A 24,258-nucleotide genomic window follows, 5' to 3' on the forward strand; every position below is an offset into this window, starting at 1 on the left:
TAAAAGTCAGAGATCTCACTCAGGCATCAAAACAAAACAAAACAAAATGAAAATTAAACAACAACAACAAAAACAAAACAAAACAAACAAAAAAAAACACCCCAAAATGGCAATGGAAGACTGTATCCTATTTCAGTACATTTAGATTTCTTTTTAAAGAAAATTGTTTCTTCGTTAGAATTCAAGAAACAAGTTTTGCAATAAAACGTTAGGGATCCTGTAATACACTCATTGCGTGGTATCACACTGGACCCCACAGAAAAAGGGAAATGTCATCTGTGATAACAGCGAAATTGTGCAACTGCACCCGTTACACACAGAGTTATCACTGGAGAAGTGACACTTTCGGGGTCTGCCCGAACAGCCCAACGCTTTGCAAATGCCCAAACAAGTCTGAAACACTCAGATAAGTAGAAGTGATGAGAAGTGATAAGAGACCTTTTCAGAGGACAGAGAGAAAACAACTGGAAATGTATCTCTAGCATGTGCGAGAGTAAGTCCCTGTAGTGCTGAGTAGATGTGCCGAGGAAAATGCAGTTCAATAGGTGGGAAAGAAAAGGCACTGAAGAGATGCTTCAGCAGCACGTTCATTGTAGTTAAAACCTGTATCTGCATCCTGTAACTTTATTTGGAGATTCTCTTGACCGGGGGTTGTGGAGAATCTCTTCGCTTTTTTTTTTTTTTTTTTTTTTTTTTTTTTTTTTTTTTTTTTTTTTTTAATTTCCTTCCGGCTACTGCCCCTTGTAACTAGTCTCCTTCATTTCCAGCTCGCTTCAGCAACCGCATGCCGTTCCTGCCCGCGGCACGCAGGAGCCCCCAGCACACAGGTGGGATCCCGTCCCCGTCCCGCCCCGGCGCCGCCTCCCGTCCGCGGGCAGGGCCGGTGCGGCGGCGGCGGCGGCGAGAGGAGCGGGGGGCGGGTTTGCGCTGCGAGCCGGGGCTGCACACACACCCCCGAGGGCCTGCGCCGGGCAGCCACGGCGCGGCGATGGGGCACCGAGCCCCGGAGCCCGCGGGCCCGCTCCCCGGCCCCGCCCGCCCCGCCCGGGTGGAGCCGGGCCCCGCCCCGCCGCGGGAGGAGGATGAGGCGGCGGCGGCGGCCCCGGCCGAGGCGGCTGCCCCATGGCGGAGGTAAGTGAGGCGCGGGCGGTCCCGCAGCCGCCTCGGCCGAGCGGGGCGGGCGGGCTGGGTTGTCCGTGGGGGCGAGCGGTGGCGACGCGAAGGAGGACGCTTTTGTGAGCCAGGTACCGCCCCACAAAGAAAAATATTAAAAAAAAAAAAAGGCCAGGAGGGAGACACACCTCCGGCGGTGTGCGGGGCTGGCCGTGCCCTGCCCGTGTCCCGGGCGGCGGGAGCCAAAGCGCCGGGCGGCGGGGCCGCGCTGCCCCGCAGAGCTGCCCTGGCCCGGGCACAGCCCCGGCCCCAGCGCCGCTGTCACCTGCCGGGCAGGGTTGTATGGCCAGGACAGACAGTTCTGCTTGGCATTTCCTCCGGCATCGCCTCAGTTTTCCTCATATGAGCGCACAGGCTTCTCAAGAATATCAGTCAGCTGCTGAAACGGAGCTTCTCCGGAGCTGTTCACATCGTGCGCCCCTCACCTGGGCGCAGAGCACCTGTGCGTGGTAATGCGGTAACTGCACTTGTCAGGAACATTTCTCACATGTAGAGGGTCTTTCTGTGCCAGGGCAAACCTCCGGGCTCCTTTTATCTGCCCTCCGTTATCAGCGCGGCAGTTTCAAAACTTGCAATAAGCAGCTAGCAGCGCTGATCAGTTTCCCTGTTTATTCCTGCCTCGTGCAGTCCGTGCTGCGCTTGTGTCGCCTTGTGCCCACTGAGGCCCCCGTCCTGCACAGAGGTGAAGAGTGGTGCACAGCTGTAGCTCCAAGATCAGCCAAGCCACTCAGCTGCGGGGCTGGCTTTTCCCAGTTAAATTGCTGCTGGGAATAGCGTTTTATTGTTTCCTGCGTAGTTTACGTTCTGGGAGTTTTGTGGTGCACTTCATGGATGCAAAAGGTACAGGAGTGCCAAGACGGTGGGCTTGTGACTTCTGATGTTCAGTGGGTTTTGAAATACCAACTTGAACTACCAACATTTTTCAAGTTGGTTTTGAACAATTGTGAATAGCTGTTTCTTATTGTGAATTAATGGACCAGCATCAACTGGTAATTGTTAAATTTGTCATACTTTTTTCCTATTTCCCCATGTGTTAACTTGGTTATTTTTGTAAAGTAGTTGCAAAACTAGTTTCAACACCCTGACTGTAAGAGATGACTCTTTTTATGTGGAGAGGAGATGATTCATTTCTTTGCTAAGTGTAGTTCTGAGCCTCTCTCTTTACCACAATGCATTTAAGTAAAATAATGATTGGAGCAAGATAAGTTTTGTCTAGAAACCCCCATGTCGCTTCCAGCGGATGTTTTTTGAAACACATGGCAGGTCCAAAACATGAAACACAGATCAAAAAGTAGATCTTTGTTTTTAAGGTGACCTTTGGTAGCTTTGACTGAGTCTACTTATGCTGTCAAAACCTTATTGTAATAGTATAATGGGTTCAAGAGTGGTTCGGCTGATTTGTAACCTTCAATTTACCTTTTGTAAACATAGATTTGAGCTATTTTTAGCATTTCTCTTATCTACACTAGATCAGGATGAGAAGTGTATGTAAACAGATGGAAGTATTTGGTTTTTCTGCTTGATATTGTATGGCATCATGAAAAGTTTGCAGCTGGATTTAGCCATCCCTGGATTGATTTTATTCATTGGACTCCAGTCCGTGGTGAGAACATTTCTGGCAACACAATGCAAGCTATTGAGATCTGGTGCTTAAAGCTACTCTTGAAGACAACTGCAGATGAAAATTAATTCAGTGGCCGAAGCATGCTGTTGAAGCAAACTAAACTGCAGGGGTTTAAACTGCCCTGTGCTAACATGAGGTGCAGTGTTAGAACATCCTGAGCACTTTGGTTTTGACAAGGAGTAAAGTGAATAGGTAGGTTCCTACACTCAGCTTGCTGCCCAGCAGTCTGGGATGAGCCCTAACCTTTGTATTCACTACATTCCCAGAAAACTATTTCATTCTGTTTGTTTCTGTAATCAAACATAGGCTTGCTGATGAAATGTAAACACCACAGTGTTTTATTGCTTTACTAATAAAAATAGCAAAATATACTTCCTCTGAAATACACCCCTTAATGGACAAAATAATCGTACTAAGTCAGTGTCTTGCTACTCATTTTCTTAGATGCATGTATGTAACAGAACCAGAGATAGAAGTGTTTGTACCACTACAAAGACTACATTAAAAAAAAGGGTTTTTGAAAACACTTCCAAGTTCTGCACTGTACATACTGCCCTGCCCTGCATCCCTTACAGCAGGTCAGAGCAGGTGTTGGTAGATGTGCCCTATGGCTTAGGGTATTAGTTTAATGCCTCTTCACTATTCTCATCTGGTCAGAATCAAAGCTTGTTGGTTTCGTTCTCAGGGATGTTTAAGATTGAGACTAAGCTCCCTGAGAACCATGAGTTTAGAGGAGAAGAAATAAAAAAGCAATAAACATTTGCTTTGGGTAACTGGAAAACCATTCATCAGCTCATGCGAGGAGATGGATTCATTTCTGTAGTAATGAAAGGTGGTGATGCAGGCCCTACCTCTTTGCAGAACACCTGAGTCCGAGTTTGGGCTCCAGTGGGCATGTTTGCTAAGGAAACAGATTTTTAAAAAAAAGCCTAATCGTGAGCCAGGTCTTTTCTTTGAGGTGATTATTTCTCATGCTGCTTTTATTTTCCCAGTTCCAACAGTTTTTGTGCTGCACCTAGTCTTTCTCTTCACAGTTTGCTGGAAAAAGAGATTGCAGTCCTGGTTGGTTTTGCTTGTGTTCTTTTTAAGAAAGGGTTTATAACGGGAGCACCACTTGCTCCGTAATATTCAGCACCTGTTTGAATGCTGACATCCCCCATTGAAAACAGGGTGCCTGACTTTTTTTTGTTCTACTCAAACCTACTCATTCAAGTAAGTCACATTGAGTAGGCCACATTGAATTACTCACACAGGTGAAGTTGGGGCATATCTGCTTATTTTTTCCCAATGTGCTTGTCAAGTATTGTTGGATTGCTCAAGGAAATAGCTTATTTTAAGGAAAACTAAAACTGAAATTTAGAGGCACTGTATGGCTGTGTACATTTTAAAGTTTTAAGCTCAGAAAGAGCCAAAAAAAGGTGGAGGTGGGGGAAAGATATGTAGCTGACACAGGGTATAGGTCTTATATTGGTGGGGAAAAGAGAAGCCATTCTACAGGCACATAACTTGGGTTACATTCCATGCCCCACTCTGCCAACTGCATTTTCTTTAGGCTTCTCAATGTAACACTGCCTGAACAACACTTGTGAAAGCCCTTACACGGAGCCCTAAGTCCATATGGAAAATGAGTGAGACGCGTTTTCCAAAGCACCTTAAAAACTGTAGGGAAAGAGGAGCCTGCAAGATGTGACATCAGTCCTATGTGTATGGTAATAGTATTCCCAAACAGGGAAAGTCTCCAGAAGCTTGTCACACAGCAGTGTCTTAGCTGAAGGTCTTGCAAGGGTTCAGAACTGCTCTGCCTGATTCAGTGATTTTCTTTTCCCTTTCTTTTTTGTGTATCAGTATTTCTATGTGTGAAAGTGCTTTTATGTGTGCATGTAGACATTTGAAGAAAGGGAGTTTAAAAACTCAATGATTTCTTTATCTTTTACAGAATATACGTGGGAGAATATTTAGGTTAGCAAGAATGGACTGTGTAGCTCTTCAGCTTTTTCTCTGTGTTAGTCTTACAGTAAAAATGTTTGTTCCAAATCCCGTGAACCCCAGGCAGTGATGCTGCCCGTGCCAGCAGAAGAAGCAGTACCTGAATGAGAGCAGGAGTTGCTGTGCTGGGTCATTGCACTCCATGTGAAACAAGCTCCAGCTCAGGGTGGGATAGAGAAGGAAGGTTCTGCTCCCACACAAATCGAGTAGGTTTGTTATATTATATCTGAATGTATTGCATTCTTTCAACAGATCTTTGAGGCCCTTCCCAAGAGCTGAATTCCTGCACTCAATTAAACACCTGCTCTAATTAATAATTAACAGCATAATATTGCTGTTGTTTATGAATTACAAAATTTAAGGAAGAAGATGCACAGTGGATAATTTGTGTTGTTTGTACTGTTGTCTCTATGTTAGTTTTTAGAAAGAGCAGTTTGAGTCCAACTGAGCATGAGGCTCTGTAAAACGTCATACAAGCACAGTTCTTTGAACACCATCAGAGGCAGAGTTTTATGGTATTAAATCACTGGAAGGGGGTAATCCATCCCAGACTTGGAACACCATTTGAAGTATTTATATTGAGTGAGAATAATTTGGGTTATGGATTTTTTTTTCCTTGGTGAGTGTCAAAGTTGGTAAAGTGAAAGTTAAGTAGGAACCAGGTAGGCTTTTCTCTGAAGGTTTTTCTCCAAAGGCTGTTCCTGTAATCCATTTGAGAGCTTCTCACTGAAGCTCTGTGCTTAACTTCGAGAACGTATTTCAAATCATTCTTTTCTTTTTTTCTTTTGGATTCATTGCACAGTAGGACATGGCAATATTGCTGTGGAGAGACATCTGGAAGCAGATAAATGGGATGGGTCCCTGCTTGTGAATGGCCCTTACCTGTTAGCCAGAACTCACCCTAAGGAGGCGGGGGAAGGACTTAATGGTGTTTCAGAAAGAGGTGGCGTAAGAGAAGAACCTCAGACTTAGTCTTGCAAGGGTTTGAAAAAGCCTGGTCAAAGGAGTGTTCAGGGAAAGTGCTGGAGGAAGTTGGAGTTGTGGTGTAGGGCTGAATTACGCCAGCATTTTCCTGCTCTCTGGAGAGTGGCCAAGGTATTGCCAGTGCAGGGGATGGATGGAAAGTGCCTGTGCGAGTAGATGAGGGGAATATCAGGCGTAAGGAAGGAAGAATTAAGAGTGTGGCAAATGTGGAAAGTAGAAGAGGAATTACAGGTGAAGGCCAGAGGGAAAGTGAAGGTACTCAAATCCTAGAGGAACTGAAGTCAGACTGTGACTTTTAGCAGTGCTCCCAATTCAGGACTGTGAGTAGGCCAGCATTTGGTGTTGTAGAGAGGCTGGTGGCTTGGAAAAGCTGGGAGTTGGATAAGCTGGATACCTGAGAAAGTATGTTTGCCTGGGAAGACTCAAAAGGAAGACACGTGGAACTGAATTGCGGACAAAGTTTTATCTGAAAGGGTAATTTTATCTAAAAGGGTCCCTGGGTAATTTGTCTTTATTCAGTACTGACTAGTGCCAGTAAGGGTATGCAACCACCCTATGGTAAAGATAGAGCAGGAACAGAGGGAGGTATCTTACAGAGCCCTGATGGCAAGTAGTTCACTGACCACAAAAGAAAGCATCTTGGGGCACTAGAGGCATGAAAGGAGATTTTGGGTTTGTATGGTTTGTTTTTCAGGGGAGAGGAGGGAGGGGGCACATGGGGTTTGTTTTGTTGTTTGGGTTTTTTTTACTGTGCTCTGTCAGAAAGAGTGACTGAATAAATTTAATTACCCTCATCACATTTACTCTCAGAGATATTGCATACTTTACTGATACCAAAATTGGACAGAAAACACAAACTTTCAAACACAATTGCAAGTATTAGAAAGCAGGCATTTTTTATTCTCAGTGTGCTGAACACACTCAGAGAATATCTCCTCTAATTGAATGTATTGTGAAACTTTACAAGAAGATGTTTATTCCGTCAGGACCATACATATTCACTACAGTGTACTAGCTAATAGATAAACACCACTTTTCTGAGAACTAATTTGCATGCATGTGCCTCTTACTGGAAGCCCTTTTATGGTCCTAGAGGGTTGTCTGAAGGAGTCTCTGGTGGTCATACTCACTGAGTGCCCCCAGTGTGACAGATGAACTTGCTTTCGGGCATGCGCTGTTACTTCTTATTGCGTGGCTTTGCCACAAAAGCCAATATATTCCTCATTATCTGTTTATCCACTGGTTCCAGCTGTATTTAGCATCCTGTGTGTCTACTTTTGCTTCTTTTATCTATTTTGCTAGTTAGTCTTTAAGCTCTATTTAGCAACTTCAAGGGAAACTGAAAATTTCTGTTCTTTATGTTGTCTGTCATTACATTTTCTGGTGAAAAACATCTGCACAGGACCAAAGGGCTGGAATGGGCTCCTGTTTTGTGTATTTGTTAGAAGTGGCTTTAAACGCTCATTTTGAAGAGGTTATTGAGCTATTTTCAGCATGAAGACTGATGTTTTAATTGAAGTCAATGACAACACTATCAGTCTCTGCCTTCAACGTGTACCTGTCTCTGCCTCCATCTGGGGAGTAGGTTGGTGTTAATGTTGTGTTGGAACAGAGTGCACACAGTATGGGGGTTTTGTAATAGCTGACACAGCTGGCCCATGCTATCTAAAGCCCTGAAATGCATGTGTTTGGAGAGGTGCTATCATCTCACTGCAGCGCACAGGAGGGCTCTCACAGGCAGTGTTTGGTTACAACCCAGATGGCATTGCTAGGATTTAGAGTAGATAGGTCATAAATGTTTGAGAGGTGCCACATTTGGAGTCACATCTATGAACCATTTGATTTACTCAGTTGCATTGCTTACCTAGCATGGTTTATTGTCATTTTTAAGCCTAGCCATATATAACATGGTATACTTTGGTATTTGGTGTGTCCATCCACCATTCCAGTCTCCACACATCCTAAAACCCTGGCTGCGTTTTAAAAAATTAAAAGTACTCTTCTGTTCTGGTGTTTTCAGGATTATTATGAATTATTGTGAATATAGAAAAACAAGAAATATTTTTCTTTCTATTTTTCTTATCTATTAAGTAGATATCAGTTTGTGAGATTATTATCACATATTTAAAGTACACAGGCAGACAGCAAGATCACTAAAATTAGAGCTGAATTATATCAGATACACCTCATTATATTTAATTATTAATTGTATTTAATCTTACCAAGTAGTAATGTGAAACTACTGGTTATGTTACTAGAAACTGTTTTGTTTAACTTCTGCTGGCATTGTGCGAACTAAAAGCCGTTCTATGATTATATTCTGGAAATGCTACTTAATTACACAAAACGTGGCAAAGAGCATCAGGCCTGTCCCACATCTTTTCAGCTAATAACAAGGAGAGGGCGAGTTCCACAGAGCAGTGCAATTAGTAATGGAGAAGGGACAAAAGATTGTAGAAAACCATCTCAAAGGTTCTTTTAAAACTTAAAGCAGTTTAAAACTTAACAACTAAAATAAAGTGAGCATAATGTAGAGGAACTAGAAGATAGCACATGAACAGGATACATGAGTAAACAGCACAAAAAAAAAAAAAAGTAATTTTGCAAATAATTGTGGTTGTGTACCTTTGCTCCAGCACTGAGATATTTGTAGTGATAACTCTGAGTCGGACTGCAGTGTAACAGCTTTGCAGGGGCAGTAGCTGAAAGGAGATTTATTATGCTTTCTGGTGCTCCTTCAGAGGGATCTTTTTCACCCATCCAATACACCACAGTGCACCTTTTTGTATTTTGGTGTCATTACAGGTTCTGCTCCCTGTACAGTCTTTTAAGGACAGCAGATAAGACATGGTTGTAGGAAGCAAGGGGAGGAGATAGGTGGAGGAAAGTTTGATGTTCACTACGCCCAGTTCATGCTGAGATCAATACTGTGATTTACTTCATTGGAAATGGAAGGCTCTATTTTTAACATAGAGTAAGAAACTTTGGAAACCTGCCGGAGCAGGCAGCATGCTTCCAATTAAGTGTAGGCCCACAAAACCATACTTTTTGTCACTTCCACATTGATTCTTGGCCCTCCTTAAGTAGCAGATTTGACATAAACTAGTATTTCTCATTTTGACAAACTGAAGCCTATAGCTGACCTGTGGTAAGCTGTACCTTTAGGAAAGGGCAGGTGCACAGTTAGAGCCCTGCCCCCCACATAAAAGGCTGGTGGATAATTTGGTAAATCATATTCAGTCTCAGACTGTGTTCTTTAATGCAACTGAAAATAGTCAGTGGCAGAAGCAAGATGAACGTTTCAGATACTTGGGATTTTATTTTTTTTATTATTATTTTATTATGACAGTTTTAGTGTAGCTCTCTAGCTTTGTGCTTGCACAGAAGTCCTTCCAAATGCAAATCGAAGTTTGCCCTCAGGTAGGGTTGTAGTTTACCATTTGGAAGCAGCCTACTGTTGGAGGCATGAACTTCCACACCCTCCAGTGGTAGGAAGGGAAAGGCTCCTGTAGTCGATGGGTTTGGTGGTATTATTAAGTCTTCTACAATCAGCAAAAATTACGTCTTTTTCTCTATACAGAGACAACCACGTGCTTTCCCGATTTCTTGGGCTCAGTGGTATTGCTGTAACTCAATTCTTCTGTTACCCTTGTTGCAAAATGGGAAGGACAGAAACACTGAATGTGGCAGCACAGTGCTGAATAGTATCTATGCCTAATTCTTCTTGTCATTAGATTAATATCCTCTGTATAAAACTTTTGTCATTAGATGTACATCCAGTCTGTAGAATTAAGGTATCTTTAATGAAATGTCTTATTCAAAAACAGTGTGGCTGTTTCTTGGGGAGAGACCCCTGCTGTTCTCCCCATAGCAGTAATCCAGCAGTCAGTCCCAAGTGATACAACAGGCCTGGAAGGAAGCATTCTGTTGTTGAGCTGTGCTGTTCAGTCATTCTTCATCACTGAGGAAGACTAACAAGCTAGTGTGAAGTGTAATAAAAGCAAAAACCAGGGGATACCTGGTTTATGCAAAAAGCAGCATATTCCAGGGGATTTTTGTAAAGAGCTAAAAGAGAGAAATGAAGGCAAAAAGGTTCTGGTTGATTGCTGTATAGAGAGTTTCGCTGGAATGATCCCATAGGTGAAAATTTGTGATGTGAAATATCTTACATGTGCTGTGTCTATACCACCACTGTTGTGAAAACCCAGCTGCAGGGCCAGGATCCTTCAGCAAGTGCTCTGGTAGTGGTGAAAACAGGTTTTTTGAAAGGATGGAAAACTTATTGTAGTAATAATCGCTGTGAACAGCCACGAGTATATTTTAATGTCATCTGCTGGAGGAAGAAATGGTGTTAGTAAGACTAATCCTCAGAGCCACACAGTGCAGCATTGTGAAGCTCGCTCAAAAGAGATGACACATTCCCTTTGGAAAGCTACAGGGAATGGGCATGACTGCTAGTGTGAGACCCTGCTTCCCTCCCTTCCTCACTGGCACCTCACATGTTCCATTCATGTCAGCAGGAGCTCTGTGCAAAGATCAGAGGGAGATTCTGACCTCCATTCTGTGCTTAAGGCCAAGAGTCCTTTAGGCAAAATGGGTTGTGAGTTTGTGATCCTGTAGTGCAGTTAGTGGCTCTCAGCCTGGAAACTGTGGGTACCATGACACCATCTATGGCTGAGTAGAGAAAAGAGATACATATTTTTTTTCCTAAAAGATACATGAAAATGAATGTAGACTCCAGATAAATTCCAAAATTTGTAGTTGGAAATATTCTCCATTTCCTTAGCAGCCAGCAGTTTTACAGACTGATCAGAAAAGACTTGAAGATTCAGTTGTCTTTGACATCTTGGAGAATTTAATACAAGACAGTTTTCAAAAATTTCTGTGAGCTTCAGGAGCATTTAGTTTCCCTTCAGAAAGGAGATGTCCCATCAGGTACATCAGAAATTTAGTTGTCCTCACAGTGGTTTGGGGAAGGACCCATCTCCATTGTAGACTTTAGCAGACCAGCATCATCTGCAGTCGGATTTCCACCATAAGAAATTTGAACTGTGAGGATTTGGAATGATCTGTAGGACACATCGTAGGCTCTTCCCAAAGCTACCCCAAGCTTAGCTTTTCCCTGGCAGAGGAATAGGTGTGTACCCCAGGAAATTTTAAAAGGAGCAATCAAATTTGTGACTCACATACCTTCTGTACACAAACCCAGTGCTTGCAGTTGGTTTTTAGAGGCATCACATTACAGATACCTGACTATTTCCTGACTATTATTGTATTATTATATTTTCTGACTATTTCCTGCATTTGCCTTTTCTGCAGCCAGTAGAGTAATGAATTTGCTGTGTTGTCCAGGAGCTGAATGCTCTGCCACAGCAGCAGCAGCTTTCCAGGCCACTTGGCTCCAGAGGATCTCCTTAAGGTCTTTAATAGCAGTTGTCCTTGACTTCTCACTCACTTTTGATGATCATGAATTTTATTAATTAGAATATTAACAGGTCACATTAATTTGACGAGTATTAGGTTGGTTCTCTGTTAAATTAAAGCCTAGCCCTGATTTTGCAATCATATAAGTATGGAACTAACTTCATGCCTGTGATCTGCTCTATTGGACTAATTTAAGTGTTTGCAAGCAGCTACTTGCCATGTTCTCAGTGTCTTGTGTAGTAAATGCCCTCTCCTGTTTAACTACATAGACAAAACTGGTGGTTAGGAGGTTTGTTTTGTTGTTATTGTTGTTTCGTATATGTGTGTGTCTGGTTTTAGGCAAATAAATTTGTTTTCTCATATTTGGCAACAAAAAAATCATCTGGTCGTTTCCAGATGCAGCTGACAAAGACATAATGTAGTGGAATATAATTTTTAATGAGCAGAAACTGTGTTAGGCATCACTGAAGGAAACTCTTCATTCTTACATCAGAATGACAGATGAGTGCCCTGTAGAGCTATTTGTTTTCACAAATGGCTGTTTATAAAGCTAAAGTTTTCTTCCAGTCTTGAAAAGAAAGTACAGAAAATTGAAAGCTAACAAACATAATTAGTTTAAAATAAAAGTAGTTTTCATATTTTTACATATTTAAGTAGAATGTACAAAATTGAAAATAAGGGTAATTTGTTTTAAGGTTATATTTAATTTTTCTCCAGAGTCCTGTTTTTGAACTTTTTATATTTACTTTTTAATGTGTTTTGTATGAAGGAACAATTTAAAAACTCTTATATATTTTGATGACTAATACAACTGCAGGTTTTATGTAGTTTACGCTTTCATAACAAACCTGCAAAGTAAATTGTTTGCTGAGATTTTTAGAAGTGAACACTATCTCATTATCTTTGCTGCTGTTGAAAACTTGTCTTTTCTGCTCCTGCCATAGCATTTTGCTGGGAATACCTGGAACTAATGCAGTATGGCCACTTGGTTTCCTGGCTGCCACTCCTCTTAGTTTCACATTTTAATAATACAGACTTGCCCTGAAAAAGCTGAAATATTAAAACATTTCTAAATATAAATACACTCTTTTTAAAAATAGGAATTAGCACTGATTCCTTCTTACTCTAGCAGTACTCCAGCCCTCTATAATAAACAATGAAGAAGTCTGATGATATGAATATAAATAAAATAAAACTTGAAAATTGCTTCTGAGGCCCCTAAATTTGAACAATCTCATCACTGGAGATTAATAATCTCCATCATTTGGATAAATGAAAATGGGTAATGTCTACACAGAAGTGATGGGAAACAGAGTTGCCATTACAATACAGGTAAGCAAGGGATTTTGCTAACTGGTTAGGTATAATTGCCTGCTTTATGATTCCATCATTGAGTATCTACCTGGCTTGGATATGTTGTTGTGAAATGACCTGCAAAAGACACTGATAGTCCAAACTTTTCATGAAATCACATCATGGTTCTTCGTCTGGTTTAGAGGAATTTGTTTCTAGTGTCCATTTCTACTGCAGGTGGGTTCAGTGCCTGGGCACCAAAGCGGTGGTGGCTGCCCCCCTGAACTGACACTGGTCTTATTCTGCCCCCAAAGTCTACACACTCAGTTCATCCACATGACCTGTTCAGTGCATGTTTTCTTTGGAATGCTATCACTGTAGAAAAAAAAAAAGTGCCTTTTAAAGATTAATTTTGAGAGCATGCTGTGTCATAGAGCCGTTTTATTTGTGTCTTCAGGATGTTGACCTGAAAGCATGCCGGGGAGCTTTGGATGACTGCTGTCCACCTCCAGGAGAGGATCAGCTGGAGCTGCAAGAAGAGGAGAAAGGCATAAATCAAGTAGGTGATGAAAAAAAGGGGAGAAGGGAAAACTGAAGAGGAAGTGAAGGAGGATACAGAACTTATCACTAATATAAATAGTAGTGAAAAGTTTTGAAAGGAATAATTTATTCCCTCTTTTTATGTGAAGTGTTCCTTGCCAGGGCAGGAAAGAAATGCTCACTTCAGACAGTGCTTTGTGAATGATGCCCTTGTACACCTTTTTGAAAATTGCCTCCTTCTCTCAATCCCCCACTATTTTTTGAGTAGTTTTGAGTAGAGGTTTACAGAAAACACTTGCAACTAATTATGTTTTAATTTGGGTTTATTTTCTCCATTGTGAAGGTGTTCTGCTTGTGGGCAAGGATGTTTTTGCCTACAAACACTAGAGACATGGATGCTAAATTATACTGCTCTCACCAGTTATATAAAGCTTGATGCTCCGATGTAGAATTACATTTGGGACACTGAACTCTTCAGTTCTGTTCTCTCTAAGGGTACCAATGAAAAGAATACTCAATTTTCTCGAGACCTTGTGAGAGGTGAGAACATCTGATCCAGGTGTCCTGCCAGCCTCTCTGTTTGCCACTTGCCCTGTGAGCTTGGCTTTGAAAAAATACCTGATTTTTCCACACTGGTGGGGAGGTACAGCTTCAGAGGAGAGCCCAGTTCTGCTGTTGTGGGCAAAGTAGGGATGCTCAGGCCATGGAGCTGATCTGCTCGTTCTAGCAACGTGTCATCTCCCATCAGGATGAAGACTTGATAGTGGGGTCAGCAGGAGTATTGCACTGTGCTCTGTTTCCTCCCAGACTTTGATTTTTACCTCCTTTTAGGTAATAACTGTGCTTTACACCGTGTTTCTCTTTTTGTCACAGAGCAACAGCAACCATGTAGATTCCCTTCTCTCCTTAGAGGGCTATTTACAGCTTCTGTCATCGCAGGTGGAAAACATGCTAGAGGTAAATGAGAAAATACATGTATTGCCAACAGATTGGAATACAGTCAGCAATTACTCTGTTTTTAAATAAAACCACCACAGCCTACCCTTCCCACTTTGGGAATTTACTGGCAAATCAATGTAGTAAAACTTACCTGAAACTGCTAAAGATGCTACTATCCACCTTTTACAGCAGCTTTCATTGGCTTTACTTCAAAAATTTTCCCCAGCAACTTGTCTGGTGTAAGAGCTGTGTCTTTACTGTTATCTGGTGGTCAAAATTGGATGGAGCCACTGGACAACTCAATTTTTCAACTAATACTTGCCTTTCTGAAACCTAATACCAGTTTGTATTTATGCAGCGGCTCTTGATGTGTTTCTCTAGAGCAACACTGATTTATTACACATTTATTTCACATTTATTTGTGGTGAAGGATTACATTTGTCATAAATATTGGGTCAAGTGCTTACAGGGTTGCTACTCTCAAGAACAACAGATCATCTTCAGTGCAAATCAGAGCGTTAGCAGTAAACCCATTTAGTGTTTTGGGGTTTTTTTTGTATTTTTAAATCTTGTGGCACTCTGATCCTGTGCTTTCTGTGTACCCATCTTCACAAAAACCAGTTGTTATCTTAATTGAAGTCTCCCTCTTCTCCCACAGCTCATAGCTGCAACTATTGACCATGAAGCTACTCCCTACATTCCTTTTTTGCAATACTTCAAGGGCATCTTACATACACTTCCCATCATAGGATCCTGTTCTGGGGTCATTAGTGTTTTCTGTATAACTCCATGCTTATCTGGTTTTGGGAATCTCTAGCTTGGATAGTACCTTCTAGCCCATAAATTAGCTTCCTCTTCTGTTCAGCTCTGGAAGTGGCTTGCACACTAATGAGGTGTAGAAGTTCATCAGTTTCGTTTTCTCTGTTCTCAAAATTTGAAAGGAAATTGGCTGTAGCCCTTATACAGCTATTACAACACACAGTAACATATTGCATATTTTACTCAACATCATTAATGCACTGCCATCTTGTGACAATCTATCTGTTGGATATGGATTGATTGTTTCTGCCAAGTATCAAATCTTCACAGTGAGAGTATTTTTTGATAGCTGACTTTCTAAGAATCATTCTTTTCAAGGGATTAGTTGAAAATAACATCTCTGTCTCACAGACTGCAGGTAGCCTAGTACAAGGTTGTAGCTTTTTCAGGTAGCCAGGACGAGGGAAGAGACGAGAATTTTGACTCCATGTTTCAGAAGGCTGGTTTATTATATTATGATATATATTATATTAAAAATGCTAAACTAAACCTACACTAAAAGAACAGAGAGAAAGGAATCATTAGAAGGTGAGACAGGAAAAGAATGGAATGAATAACAAAGTCTTGTGACTGACCAGAGAGTCTGAACAGCTGGACTGTGATTGGCTATTAATTAGAAATAATCACATGAGACCAATCATAGATCCACCTGTTGCATTCCACAGCAGCTGATAGTCATTGTTTACATTTTGTTCCTGAGGCCTCTCAGCTTCTCAGGAGAAGAAAATCCTGACAAAAGGATTTTCATAAAATATGTCTGTGACACAAGGTAACTCCCTAGGAGAAATAAGGCAGGACCACCTTCTTGTTACCTGAGCTCCCAGTAAGCATAATAGGGAATTTCAGATGTTCAGGTCCTTATAGTACATCATTCCTTCCCTGTGGAAAGTGCTTTTTACGTGTTCACTGAATGGCAATCAGAAAGTTCTTTCCTGTAACACTGTAAGAACACTCAACTATGGAGGGATCCTATACACTTCCTCCTTGATGTATTTACATTCTCAAGTACTTGGTATCGATCTAGTTCACGACTACTCTGCTTGTCAGCAAGCACCCGACAAAATCTTGGACAGTGCCTTTGTGCTTCTAAGACCCAGCAACTCTAACTCAGGTCCTCAGAAGGTGGGTCTTAGTGCTACTACAGCATTACCACTCCAGTTTATTGTTTGAACATCAGGGCTGAGGCATCGTATATCAACTTTGGTTTTGTAAAAAAACCCTGAGTAGTAATTTAAAGTCAAGATATCCACAAAAGGTGTGACTTGGTGGGGGGAATGTTCAAACTGATCAGTAAAACAGTTCAGCTGAGTTTTGGATGCAGTAGACTTCAGTTAAATGGAACTAAACCAAATGTGGCACGGCACCTCACAGCCCTGGAAACTTTATAAATTGTGAAATAAGTAGTGAGACTGCAACAGTCTTAATGTTCCTGTCTTCCACACTTTTCTTCACCGCTGTCCTTACTGGTTAACTTCTGCAGATGAGCTGTTTATCTTCTTTTAAAAGTTTGGTTTTTAACAGTGTAGCACCTTGAACCAGCTCAAGCTTGAATCATCACTACCACTACCAGGGAAGGGTCATGACCACTCCTCCCAGTAGGACTTTTTTCTTAGATCACATCAGACAGAACATGTAGGCCATAGTTTGTACACTTGGCAATAGTCCTGTGTTCCCCTCTCAACCCTCATCAGTCCCACACTGTCCTTTGCAAGTCCTTCTCACGTTCCTTCAGTCACTTCTGCACTCTTCCTGCTTCCTTTTGCCATATGCCAATACAGATTATGCATTATTACAGATGGGAAACAGCACTCCAAATAGCTAAAAGAAGAGTTTAACATATAAAAATGTGGCTTAAATAGAATCAAGTAGTGGAATGTTAAAAAATGTTCGTGACTGTGTAGGCGAGGGATGTAGAAGCATTCATTTTATGAAAAATCTCTTTTTCCCCCCCTTCATCCTCTAGGTGAACTTACTGGAAGATACACAAGTTGCTACTTCTAGTAGAGGCCAAGACCCATCATCCTTACACCACAATATAAACTTGGCCCAGACACTTCACAACAGTTTCAGTCCTCCTGATGCCATACTACTAAGAACAGACTACCCCACGCAATTAAATTCAAAACCAAGACACTTACAAAGGCAAGAGTTTTTCCCTCAATCAAGCTCTGATATCACAAATCCAGAATCACTATTTCATGGGTCAAATTTGACAGGGCTGTTTTCAGCTGCTGACCTTAGAAATCTAACAGCCCATGATGATAATTTTGATGAAATTAGGCTTATGTCTTTGGCTTTGGAGGAAGGCTTTAGTCCTATAGAAGTTTCTCAGATCTTTGAACAGCCTGGCTCAGATTCGGGACTATCTTTGAATTCAAATCACAGCACCACCTCTTATTCAGTCTGCTGTGAAGATTCTGTTGGGTACAGTAGCGGTGTTAAACCTGCTCCTTTGCATGGCTTAGGAGCTGTTGGTGGCCACTGCCAAGAAAACGTTAAGCACAGCCATGTGGAATATCCAGGTGTTGCAGAGTGTTCTACAGAAGCCATGCTTCAGCAGTTTCTTCATAATCACACTTACAATCAGCTGCCAAGTCAAGCAGCATCCACTCCGGAGCATTATCAGCAGATGTGGATGAAGAAATCAAACGAAGTAAAGGAGAGGTGCCGTAATTCTGTTGCTACAAACCGGAGCAGAGATGAATGGCGTGCAAAAGCTCTGAGAATACCATTTTCAGTCGAGGAGATTGTGAGCATGTCCGTTGACTCTTTCAACACCATGCTAGCAAAGAACCAGCTGACAGAAACTCAGGTATCACTTCTACGTGACATCAGACGAAGAGGAAAAAACAAGGTAGCTGCCCAAAAGTGTCGTAAACGCAAACTGAATGCAATTCTTAACTTGGAAGAAGATGTGTATAATCTCCAAACACAAAAGGAGAGCCTTAAAAAGGAGCATTCCCAGTGTAGCAAATTAATCAACCAGATAAAGCAAAAATTAAACAACTTGTACCATGACATTTTCAGTAGACTGAGGGATGACCAGGGTAGACCTGTTAACCCACGCCAGTACGTCATTCACTGCAGTAGCAATGGTAGTGTTTTCATAACACCCAAGCACTTGGCCAAATCTGAACAGAAACAAGATAACAGAAAAGAGCAGAAACAAAAGTAAGATGACTGGAGATCACCTAAATAGCCTTTATTTTGCCTGAAAGGATGATAAGAGTACTTGTGTGACAACTAAAGGTCAGTGATTACAGCAGTTCAAACAGAAACAACTACGCTTGAGGAGGAACACTCCATGTTCAAGGGTCTGGCAAACCCAACCAGCTGTGATCTGTTAGAACGTCCATGAGCTGAGGCTTCCAAATGAGGAAATCTGTTTAGTTTTAGTTAGAATTAAAGGAGCTAGATCATCAGTGTAGTGTAGCTTTATAGACCTATGTAAAAACTAGGAATTTAGTTACTGGCATTGGGGGGCAGAGGGGAGAACATCAGTGAGGCATACAAGTCAACTCTGGATCAATGTTACACATGCAAGAAAATGCTTTAGTCTTGAATACTTGACTCTTTATACAGAAAATGACCTTATTTTATTCTCTAGCACTGAAAATTATAGTTCTAGTGCATCTTCAGTTTAAATTCACTGTGGATTTACATAGGCTCAAGAGATAACTACATGCTTTCCATTTATTCAGTTTTCCTTTGAGGAGAGCAGCCCAGGAGGCTACTGCATTTTTCCTCACTACTTTCAGCATTGTAACTCCAAGCAAAGATAACCTGCCACTTAATTTTACAACCTATACGCTCAATCTGCAAACATGCTGAAAAACAGTGTCTGATTCAGTATTTTCTTACCTTCATCCTCTGCAACTAAATCATTCTCAACTTTCTTCTACAAAAATGACCAATGGTGAAGGAGTTTCTGTTCTGTTTCCTAGTGACTGTGATATTTATTTGTGTACCTTCTCTTTTCCTCCCATTTTGACACCTTCCTCAAGAAGTACTTGAGTTTTTCTGTGTGGCTTTTTAAACTGGTATTTTTTAAGTGTCTTTAATGTTCTGGATTTAATTTTTTAAAATATACATTTTTCTTAGTCTTTAAATTAAATTGAACCAAATTACTGTTTATCTATACTTGTAATTATGAGGTTATACTCTGACAGTGCTCCAAATGAAGAGGGTTTTTTGTTTGACATTTATTTGTGCTATTAGAAAGAAGTTTTATTCACTTACAACATTCTAAAAAGGTCTGCAAGAGATGGTCTAAAAGGCCTGTAATGAATGATAAGGAAGGAATGTTGAGGTATATTATTATGAAAGTAACTACTAATATTAATTGCTAGATGACAACAAATACTTCTTGTTAATTTTATAACTAAAACACATAAAACTAGTATTTAAAAAGTTCTCATTGGTCATGGCATGATGACAATGGAGCAAACCTGCATTCAGGTATGTTAAAAAAAAACACTTGTAGCAGTCATGTAAGAACTACACATACAAGCTTAAATGCCAAATTATACCTGCTGAAGAAACAAGCTGCCACTAGCACAGAAGTCACATTGGCTGCTTGCACTTATCTGTAACAAAGCTGATACTATCAAGTGACATTTTCTAAAAAGGGAGCCCTAAGATAGTACCAAGTGCACTGAATTATCAGTAGTGGAATCAGACTGTTTGAACAATTTTCTCAGCATTTTCTATTAAAAGATTTCTTTAAATACATGTGTGCATGTGTTCTTTACTGGTTTCACCACAGTCTCAAATTGGTAAGTGTAAATTCATAGCAGAAAGTCTCATTACTGAGGCTGTGCTGTTTTTTGCTGTTGGTTAAGCATCAATGTGAGACACATCTATCATAATCAGTGTTCTCATGGGATTTGTCTGTTGGCTAGATCACAAACTCCAACCAAAACATGCAGTAGGTATCAGATACCTGTGATGAACTTTATGAACATATATATGATATGATATATGAACATGATGATAGGAACATATATAATACATATATGAACTTTATTTCTAGTTGTAGGGAAAAAAAGAAGTACATATTGAAGTCAGCATGATCATAATCAGTTGAATGACATAAATATTTTTAAATCCACACACTTACCCTTTGCAGGACAAGGTTTTTAAACCTACTTCACTGCCCATGTGCATAAATTCTCATAGCTATAGATTAGGCTCACAACTGAGAAATCAGAAAGCTGAGTATTTCTGCTTTAGGGCCTCATGCAGGGAGGAAAAAAACCAACTAAACTTTTTGGTGCCTACTCCTTCAGTAGCAGTGGCAGGTGAGCTGTGTGGAATTTTGTAAGGCCAGCTGCTGGTGGACTATTGAATGTACCCAACTGGGAAACAGCTACACAGTTAGTTACATACCAAGTTTGGTACATACCAACAATAAAGCATACTGTAACCCTTTCGGACAACAATACTAATGGAAAGCAGCTTACTCCAACTGACCTGTTTGAGACATCAGCCCCAATACTATTCCATTCCCTGTAAATGTGCAGATTTAAAGCATTATGAATGGCCCTCAGCTAATTCAACTGTCATTATTGCCCAGTAACTATTTCTTTAACAAGTTGATGTAAGAACCTCAGTTCCTCAGAATTCCTCAGAACCTCTGCTCCTACAAAAAACTGAGTTGAAATACTGAATTTGGGTGGACTGCAACAGTACTGATGATACAATGAACTTTATGTCTGGATGTGCATTTTTTTTAAACCATCAGCTACCTGCCCACAGTACAAAACTATAGGTAGAATTCAGACCAATGTCCTGTTTTTAACTGGAGTAGACTCATTTGAAGTGTCTTCCCTTTCTGCAACTAGCCTGTGTTTATAAAGAAAAATTCCAAACAGACATTCACAGACACAAAATCCACACTAAACAAAAATTCCCAAACATGGTCTTGGCTATGCTTAAACGACGTATGGTTAGGCGAGACAGCTGAAGCTTTTAACGCACTTTCTGTACTGGCCTTAGACCATATTTGCAACCTGTGTACCAAACTAGAGACACTATAGAATTGAGCTTTTCAGGTAAACAGAACTCATCAATGTTGTTACTGAAAGGGTTGTAAAACGTAGGTAACACCTGACTGAAGTCTGTCTTGTCTTTATTATTGACAGATCAAGATTTTCACAAAATCAAAACCCCAAGCGTACAAACCAGGAGCTTTATTGCATGGAAAGACATGTTATGGTATCAAACCTACTCTGGAGCCAGATGGCACATAGCCATTACAGCTGCATCCTACCTTACTACTACTCTGTTGAAACAAGTCTCTGAAGTTAGACTGAAAACACCCATTAAATCTAACTAGGAAACCACTAAGCTGATCATTGTAAATATAGCTGTTGACAACAGCAACAAAAACCAGAAATACCCAAGTGGGAGTGATCATTAAAATACTGGTCCCATGGTAGAGCCTTCAAGTAGTCTGCAACACTTCAGTGGTAGACTGCATTTTTGTTATGTTAGTAAGAGTGTATCTGCAAGAGGTTAGGAAAGGTTGGATTAAGTAAAAGGAAAAACACTGGGTGGACTGTATTCCCGTCCTTGATGGCAGCAACGTGTACTATGAAGCATTTACCTGCTGGCACACCTGTCCTGGAGAAACATCACCAGCAGCAAAGGCAAGCTGAGTACTCCGTCCAACTGCAGCCCCCATTGCATGCTTTTGAGCTGGAAGGCTGGACACTCCCGTAGAGGCTGCTGCAAACAAGCGCTCCCAGAAGAGACACAGCTTTCTGCTCAAACACTACACACACTTTGAATGACCACTCCTGTACTGCACTGAAGTGCAGCTTTAAATTCATGTTTTAGCTTTTATTCAATACATTTGGCTTTTTACAATGTCAAATTTTACAAGCTGAAGCTGTTCCTGCTCAAGAGCTTACAATCTAGTTTTAGATGGGGAACCAGAACAAACTTCAATGAGGAAACGATTGGACAAAACACTTCATGAATATCAACTATTCAATCTTTGTCCCAAAACACACACACACGCACACACGTAAGTTCCTCCTCTGGGAGTCATCTAAGAAGAATCTTGAGGAGAGAGGTAGCAGAGACCTATAAATAAGGCAACAGGACACTCAACACCAGGGTGTAGTAAGAACTGTTTATTAAGTAAACCAAATAGAGATGGCAGATGTAACCACGTGAAGTGTTATTACTGTAGTGTATACCTCATGATGTACTGCAACTTGACACCTGCTGCACTTCTACTAGAACTCCGTGAAGCCACCCATTTTCATACAAGAATGCCCCAAAATGAACCTAACAAGGGGGGAAGGAAGAGTGCTAGTAACAGCAATTTTCTAGGACTTTCCCCCAGTCACCCTTTTTCATACAGTGAAGTAGCATGGGAGGTCTCACAAGCTAGTTTGTGACTACAAGGTGCCGGAACACTGTTGACCTAATGTTCATAGCACTCTGTCAGGTAAGTCACACAGGCATTATTTATACAATGGTAATTTTACTGCTGATGAACAAACCAGTTCTTGCTCCATTAATTGGAGTAACTCCTGACAAAATTTATGTGCACCACAAACCAACAGTAGCTGCAAAGCAAAAACATGACTGTTAAAAGGGACAGTACTTCTGGGAAAATGGATTACGACCCAGGCAAACCCTTCCATGTAACACTCCTATCCTAGACACACTGAATGGTATAGCTGAATAAACATGGCTGAAGAGAAACAGCCCTCTCCCTTATGTGGAAAAGCAAAAGCACCACTATGGTAGTGGCTCACTTGCATCACGAACTACTTCAAAAACCAAACAGAACACTAAACCTACAGGGACTGCACAGCCCCAGTACGTTCCCAGCAAATTATCCTCTACCAATGAGGCAAAGCTGCCAAAACAAACTCAGCTGACAACTGTTTGAAAATTCAGATCCATTTCTGGGGCTTTGATTTTCTTCCCCAGAAGCGGTATGATTTCATCACCAAGAGATCATGTACATTTATCATCAAACTAAAAGAACACAGTCTTTCCTACACGTAACAAAGTTCAACTCCTGTTCATTTTACAGCATTAATAGCAATTGTTCACATTTTCTTGAATGTTTTTTAGCAGCTGCAGCACAACAGAAGTGAAAAAAATTCAACTTTCATGGTATGTAACACAGTCTGAGTGGTCAGAACCCTACTACTGACCTCTTTTCACCATCACTTTATAAATACAAGTCATACTCCATTTTTGGGTGTTCTTTGGCTCACATACGAGTTAGCAACAAGTTATGTTTTTTCTTTCTTCTCTCAGTTTGCTGCAATAAGTGTTCGCTGGGGGAAAACTAGACCTATGTACTGACAACCTGATCCTTGGCTGTTACTACTACCTGGAAACACTGCAATGTTACACATACTTGGAAGACAAAGTCTGTAGTGACAAAATCCCACTTGATAGAAAGTAAGGCTCCATTGTCCACAAACTGCTGACCAGTAATTGACCACAATGCTGCTTTTATTTGAAGTTGCTAACTTCCAGTATCAGGTTGACTCAGAACTGTGACTTGTCTCACCACATTTGCTGGTGACCACTGTTACCTGTCACATGCCCAAACTTTTAAGACCATACCAAGAGAGAAGTCATGAAAAGTTCAGCAGCAGGATATCAGGAAACCTAAAGATACCAGGTTTTCAAGACTTGAAATATCCAGTAATTTCATTCTTGCACAGTGCTGTCTCCCCTATACACTCCCTTCTCCCACTGCCGTCAGATCAAAATGAGAACATCCTCCTTATGGAAAACATACTCAATGCAAGTAAATTTTAAACCTTGTTGCTACACTAATGAAATAGTATTTAAACAGAAAAATAATTACTGCCCTTTGAAGTGGTTTGGTTAGTTTTTTTTGCATGGTGTATGAGTGAGGACTTGGCAACTGTAAAGAAAAAACTTCCATCAACTACATCTAAGTTACGGGAAAGAAGACAGATTCCTTATGATCTGGTCATTCTGTTGGAAAGAAGAAAGTAAAGCAGATTTGTGCGTCTTCATTTTCTGCTTCCGTTGCAGCCCACCGGTTACCTATTCAAGTATTTCAAAGTTCAACTTAAGAAACAGAAAAAATTGTATGTGAATCCTTAAACAGTATTATAAAGGTTAAAGACATGATGATTCTGCCAAAGCACATAATTTTCAAGTTTTGAATAAACCATGCATGAAGATAAGTGGTTAAAACAGTATAACCTCAAGATATCTTCCCTTAAATACACTCCCAACTGAAGCTTTCCCAAGCTCACACTTGGTGTTTGTTTTAATGGTTTTGTTTGGTTTGGCATTTTTTGTTTTGGTATTTTCCTTCCACCCCCAGATGCAGCTATGGGTAACACAGTTTTGTACAGCAGGAACTCTACATTCCAGTCAGTCTGTCTGTCTTCATGCTAAAAGCACTTAGAAAGTGAAAAGGATAAAGCTCTTGTCCTATCGCAATTTGACAAACTGACTTT

At 40.9% G+C, this 24,258-nt stretch overlaps 1 protein-coding gene across 2 annotated transcripts; it reads left to right on the forward strand.

Annotated features, from left to right (window-relative positions):
* Positions 1-918: 918 nt before the first annotated feature.
* NFE2L3 (nuclear factor, erythroid 2 like 3) lies at positions 919-23,951 on the forward strand. Of its 2 annotated transcripts, none has more exons than XM_038162639.1 (4): positions 919-1,131; positions 12,942-13,043; positions 13,898-13,981; positions 16,746-23,951. In XM_038162639.1, exons 1-4 carry the CDS (start codon positions 1,123-1,125, stop codon positions 17,955-17,957), a joined length of 1,407 nt encoding a protein of 468 aa, XP_038018567.1. In that variant the 5' UTR covers positions 919-1,122; the 3' UTR covers positions 17,958-23,951. The 2 variants fall into 2 exon arrangements, with proteins under 2 accessions (XP_038018567.1, XP_038018576.1); XM_038162648.1 differs by lacking the exon at positions 919-1,131 and adding an exon at positions 12,464-12,523.
* Positions 23,952-24,258: the final 307 nt, after the last annotated feature.

This window comes from Motacilla alba, chromosome 2, assembly GCF_015832195.1.
Source record: "Motacilla alba alba isolate MOTALB_02 chromosome 2, Motacilla_alba_V1.0_pri, whole genome shotgun sequence".
Classification (NCBI taxonomy): domain Eukaryota; kingdom Metazoa; phylum Chordata; class Aves; order Passeriformes; family Motacillidae; genus Motacilla; species Motacilla alba.

Excerpts from the sequence above, each read along its gene's own strand:
- NFE2L3 (XM_038162648.1), top strand. The coding sequence starts at position 12,464 with ATGAAAATGGGTAATGTCTACACAGAAGTGATGGGAAACAGAGTTGCC. Across the intron at positions 12,524-12,941 it reads GAGTTGCCATTACAATACAG|GATGTTGACCTGAAAGCATG; the intron begins GTAAGCAAGGGA and ends TTGTGTCTTCAG. Across the intron at positions 13,044-13,897 it reads AGGAGAAAGGCATAAATCAA|AGCAACAGCAACCATGTAGA; the intron begins GTAGGTGATGAA and ends TTTTTGTCACAG.